Genomic DNA, 6,293 nt, shown 5'->3' with positions numbered 1-6,293 from the left:
CCAAAGACAACCTCTGGATATAATGCTGAGCACGTGCACTCAACTTCTTTGGTGGACCATTGCGAGGCCTGCTCTGAGTAAAATCTGTCCGGTTAAACTGCTGTATGGTCTTGGCCACCGTGCTGCAGCTCAGTTTTAGGGTCTTGACAATCTTCTTATAGCCTAGGCCATCATTATGTAGAGCAACAATTGTTTTTTTTTCAGATCCTCAGTTCTTTGCCATGTGGTGCCATGTTGAACTTCCAGTGACCAGTATGAGAGAGTGAGAGCGATAACACCAAATTTACACCCCACCTGCTCCCCATTCACACCTGAGACCTTGTAACACTAACAAGTCACATGACACCGGGGAGGGAAAATGGCTAATTGGGTCCAATGTGGGCATTGTGTGCGGGTTTTTTTTTTTTTTTTTTTGAGTTGTACTTCAACCCTCTTTTTTTTTCCTTTTTGTTATCGTTCTTGCAGGTATGTTTGCAATTCGGGCAGATCATGACTTTGTCGTCCAGGAAGACTTCATGAAGGCAGTCCGAAAAGTTGCGGATTCTAAGAAGCTGGAGTCTAAACTAGATTACAAACCTGTTTAATGTAGACGTTGGATACGTGGGTGATCTATATGTTTTCTGTTAGAGGTTCTGTTGTTCCTCTTTAGGGTATGGTTATTAAAAGTACATACAACATTGTCGGAATTAGTAGCTTGGTAATTTCAGAGGGGATGGGGGTTTGTCTGCAACAAAAAGGGGGGTGGTTTGTCTGCAACAAAAAGGGGGGGGGGGGTGTCTGTATGTTTGCAAACATTGTTTGCAATTCCCCACATTGAAAAGATGTGTTTTTACAAAAATATTTATTGTGTGAACAAGTGAAAGAAGTCAGAGGGAATAATGAAGCAATAGAACAGATTTAAAGTTACGGTGTATCGTAAGAAGCATTTTATATTAACCAACTTTTTTTTTTTTTCTTTACAAGATAAATAAACAATATTAAAATTGGGTGTTTTCATTTATCCAAGTTAATGTATGAGTCACCCTACTTCATTATCCTTTGTTACCAGAATTTTTAACCACTTGAGCTCCGGAAGATTTTAGCCTGTTTTTATAACCAGGCCATTTATTTGCTATTTGGCACTGTTACTTTAACTGTTTATATGCACGGTCATTCAGTGCTGTATCCAAATTAAAATTATCACTTTTTCTTTTTCCACACCAATAGCTTTCTTTTTTGTAGTATTTGATTACTACTGCATGTTTTTTTTTTTTTTTTGCAATGTATAAATGGAAAAAGGGGGACATTTTTCAGGAAAAAAATATTTTTTACTTTCTATATATCCAATAAAAAAAAAAAAAAAATTCTTCACAAATTGTGGCCAAAATGTATTCTGCTATGCTTTTGATTAAAAGGGAGAAAAAAAAATCCCAATAAGTATATATTGGTTTGTGTGAAAGTTTTATAGTGCCTACAAACTATGGCATATATACTTTTTTACAATTTTATTTATTTGTTTTTTAAATTCTATACGAATGGCGGCGATTAGCGGCTTAAACAGAACTGCAAAATAGGGAGTTCACCCCAGTGTCCGTTTAATCGCAGGCCCTAACTGCCACTAACCTTCATACAGTGATACCATTCACTGTACTGATTACACTGGCTGAGAAGGGGTTAACATCTAGGACAAGTGCGTCATTTTGCCTACAGCCTGCAGTACTTTGCAGTTGGCAAGTGGTTAATGAACCAAAGTAAAGGGGGGGGGGGGGATGAAGAGCACCTGTGATTTTGTAGACGATACAAAGAAAGCAGATGGGGGTATGCTGACGTATTTGATCAAATTCCCTTGAAAACCAGGCCTCCAGCTTTTCATTCCTGGGCCAAATTTGCTGCTTTTTATTTGCACAAATCTGTGAAAAAAAATTTAAATATATTTTATTCTCTTGTGCAAGGGAACAGTCTTGTAACCAATGTATTCACTACTCTGAGCTATGCACATAGGCCTCTCTATATACACACTGCTAAAAAAAAAAAAAAAAAAAATATTAAAGGAACACTTTGAAAACACATCAGATCTCAATGGAGTAAAATATCATGCTGGATATATATATATATATATATATAAATATAAATATACTGGTATGGACTGGGTAATGTGTTAGAAAGGAAAGGATACCACATTGTTTGATGGAAATTATCACCCTACAGAGGGCTGAATTCAAAAACACCCTGAAAATCAAAGTTAAAAAGACGATACGGCTGGCTAGTCAATTTGGCTGAAATCTAATTGCAGCAACTCAAAATGGTAGTCAGTAGTGTGTATGGCCCCCCCTGAACACGTGCCAGACGTGAAAGGGTCTGAAGCAGCCATGGAGAACGTTATGCTGCCTGTAAGACCATTCAGTATGACCCGTTTGGGGGGGTCAGTGATGGTCTGGGAAGGCATACCGCATATCCATGGAGAAACACAAACCTCAACAGCAGGGATCCTCAAACTACGGCCCTCCAGCTGTTGCGGAAATACACATCCCATGAGGCATTGTAAGACTGACATTCACAGACATGACAAGGCATGATGGGAATTGTAGTTCCTGAACAACTGGAGGGCCATAGTTTGAAGATGCCTGCTCTACAGCTTATACAGTGGCACCCACCCTGACTGCCATAAGGTATCAGGATGAAAACCTTGGACTCATTGTCAGACCCTATGCTGGTGCAGTGGGTTCTGGTTCCTCCTGGTGCACAACAATGATTGGGCTCATATGGTGAGAGTATGCAGCCAGTTCCTGAAGGATGAAGGAATGGATACCATTGAATGGCCCCCACACTCGCCTTAACTAAATCCAATAGAACACCTCTGGGACATTTGTCCATCCGATGGCGCCAGGTTGCACCTCAGTCTGTTCAGGAGCTCAGTGACGCCCTGGTCCAGATCTGGGAGGAAATACCCCAGGACACCATCCACCGTCTCATTAGGAGCATGCTCCAATGTTTCAGTCATGCACCCTTTATTACACTGGCACCAGCTGTACTCAGGGATGTATTGCTTTGAGTCCGCGCTCCGTCCCACCACGCCTCCTCAGTGAGCTCTACGGGATGTAATGCTTTCAGTCTGCGCTCAGTGAGAGGAGGCGGGGCGGAGCGGAGCGCGGACTCAAAGCATTACATCCCTGAGTACAGCTGGTGCCGGTGTAATAATGTGAGATTTCGTCACTAGGTGATTCGCAAGCTATGCTGGTATACATGATGCCGCTATCCCAGGAGCCCTTGCGAATCGCCGAGTGACGTAATCACCTATAGGCGGCCGGACCTGGAAGTGCGGATGAATAAAGAAGAAAAAAAAGGTATTTCCTTGCAAAATAATAAATAAATAAATTGTTTACATTGGTAAAAGCATTTTTAAAGGGGATTGCGTACATCTAAACTTACTAAAACGGGTGGAACTCCGCTTTAATATTTTTTTAAGTGTACCCACAAGCATGTGGCAAGTAATGTTGGAAATTCCTAAACTAACATCCACCCACCCCCAATCAGTGACACCTACCCACTCCTTCCTGACACCCCTACACTGATGCCAACCCCCAAATACTGACACCCATCCCTGACCACTGACGCCTACCCACTCCCAACCACTGACAGTATTTGGGTATGGGTGTCAGTCTGGGCTGTCAGTGGTTGGGAAGTGGGTAAGTATCATCAGTTTGGGGTGTTAGTATTTGGGGGTGGGTGTCAGTCTGGGTTAAAACCCCAAACTGACACACACCCCAAATCAGTGACACCCCTAACTTGCAACTACCCACTCCCAGAGCACTGACCGCTTAGACTGACACCAACCATTGACACTAAATGGAAACCTACCATCTTTCAATCAGTGACAGCTCAAATGGACACCTACCCACCCCCAACCACTGGCAGCCCAGACTAATACCCACCCATAGCAACAAGGGCCTTCCTTGTATGGTCCTGAGCAAATGTTGGAGATTGTCACCCATAACAACCAGAACATTCCCTATATGGGCCTGGGTGGGGACTGTCACCAATAACAGCCTGAACCTCCTTTACAGGGGCCAGTGCTGAGAGCAGGGGACTCTCACCCACAACAACCACAACTTTCCTCATATGGGCTTGACTAGCACTCACCCCTGACCACTGGCACCCACACACTGCAGGCTGACACCCATTTGCATCACCCAACCCCCAGACTTTGATGTGACTCTGATACAAAGCTGGTCCATGGAAGCAGCAGAGATACGATCTGTCCATTGAAATCTCTGGAGTGCAGAGGGAGAGGTTTGGAAGCTCACATGATGATACCAGGAGCCATAAAAGCATAGTAAGGAACTATTACATAAAAAAAAGATTGCAGGGCCATTAAAGTGGAACTTTACCCATAACAACTTGATAAAAAATATTGTTCTTTAGCAAGGAACATACATTCCATATTCATAATTACACTATCAAAAATAATGTGTGCGCTGTAAATTGCCTCCAGCATTGCTCCTGTTTCTTCTTGCTGGAGGCTGCCATTTTGTTGAAGCCCAGAGCCCCTGAACAGCAGTAAATCATAAAGTGGAACTAAACCCATTGATTTACCAGTTTCAAGAAACAGTTACATTCCTGGAATGCTGGGATTGTGAACAGTCACATTTGTTTGTGGTCTCAACCAAACTGTCAAACCATCAATTAGCTGGTGTCATAACTGATCACATGTGCAACACCATGGCAGTTGCAGATCAAACAGAAGCAGCTTCCTTGGCTGTAAAGAAGAGGGTTTAATTCTGCTTTAAGGCTGTCAGTAGAGCAGCCTCTAAAAACTCAGCAATGCCTATAAATGGAGAGCAACTGAGCCTGTGCAGAGCAGGGAGCGAGTGCATTACTGGATTTTAACCACTTCCTGCCCGCGCTATATTACAAAAGACAACTACAGTACGGGCTTAGTTTGCTGAGAGGGCATCCATGAACCTCCTCCTGTGATCGCGCTGCTCGCACACCCCCACCTGGTGCACTCTGTGATTAATGAGTCCTTTACCATGTGATCAGCTGTGTCCAATGACAGCTGATCATGGAAGTAAACACAAGCCGGTTATCAGCTTTTCTTTCCTAATGCTGACAATGTGAGTAGAGAAAAAGAGAGCTGATAACCGGATTGTGGTAAAGGGACATTGACACTGATTATCAGTGCAGTCACAACAGTGTCTACTAGTGTTGCCAATCAGTGTCAACTATTAGTACCCATCAGTGCCCACCAATGCTTCCTATCAGTGCCACCTATTATTGCCCATCAGTGCCTCCTATCAGTGCCACCTATTATTGCCCATCAGTGCCACCTATAATTGCCCATCAGTGCCACCTATTATTGCCCATCAGTGCCCACCAATGCCAACTATTGCCAATCAGTGCAGCCTCATCAGGGCCCAACAATGTCTCCTATCAGTGCCACCTATTATTGCCCATCAGTGCAGCCTCATCAGTGCCCACCAATGCCACCTATTATTGCCAATCAGTGCAGCCTCATCAATGCCCACCAATGCCTCCTATCAGTGCCACCCATTATTGCCCACCAATGCCTCCTATTGTTGCCCATCAGTGCAGGCTCATCAGTGCCCGCCAACGCCTCCTATCAGTGCCACCTATTATTGTCCATCAGTGCAGCCTCATCAGTGCCCACCAATGTCTCCTATCAATGCCACCTATTATTGCCAATAAGTGCAGCCTCATCAGTGCCCACCAATGCCTCCTTTCAGTGCCACCTATTATTGCCCATCAGTGCAGCCTCTTCAGTGGCCAAAAATGCCTCCGATCAGTGCCACCTATTATTGCCCATCAGTCCCCACCAATGTCTCCTATCAATGCCACTTATTATTGCCAATCAGTGCAGCCTCATCAGTGCCCACCAATGCTTCCTATCAGTGTCACCTACTATTGCCCATCAGTGCAGCCTCTTCAGTGCCCACCAATGTCTCCTATCAATGCCACCTATTATTGCCAATCAGTGCAGCCTCATCAGTGCCCACCAATGCCTCCTTTCAGTGCCACCTATTATTGCCCATCAGTGCAGCCTCTTCAGTGGCCAAAAATGCCTCCTATCAGTGCCACCTATTATTGCCCATCAGTGCCCACCAATGTCTCCTATCAATGCCACTTATTATTGCCAATCAGTGCAGCCTCATCAGTGCCCACCAATGCCTCCTTTCAGTGCCACCTATTATTTCCCATCATTGCAGCCTCTTCAGTGCCCAAAAATGCCTCCTATCAGTGCCACCTATTATTGCCCATCAGTGCCCACCAATGCCTCCAATCAGTGCAGCCTCATC

General features: G+C 44.3%; 1 protein-coding gene across 1 annotated transcript in view; it reads left to right on the top strand.

The window, feature by feature from the left end:
* PSMC6 (proteasome 26S subunit, ATPase 6) overlaps positions 1–686 on the top strand; it is a 21,456-nt gene extending 20,770 nt beyond the window's left edge. Inside the window, exon 14 of the mRNA XM_082275485.1 lies at positions 466–686. Within this exon, the coding sequence (XP_082131611.1) occupies positions 466–584 (119 nt within the window). The 3' untranslated portion in view covers positions 585–686. The remainder of the gene's footprint in view (positions 1–465) is intronic.
* Positions 687–6,293: the final 5,607 nt, after the last annotated feature.

Source organism: Pelophylax lessonae (assembly GCF_965119305.1).
Source record: "Pelophylax lessonae genome assembly, chromosome: 13".
Classification (NCBI taxonomy): domain Eukaryota; kingdom Metazoa; phylum Chordata; class Amphibia; order Anura; family Ranidae; genus Pelophylax; species Pelophylax lessonae.
The sequence above is the reverse complement of the archived record's forward strand: the minus strand, read 5'-3'. Positions and strand labels throughout refer to the sequence as shown.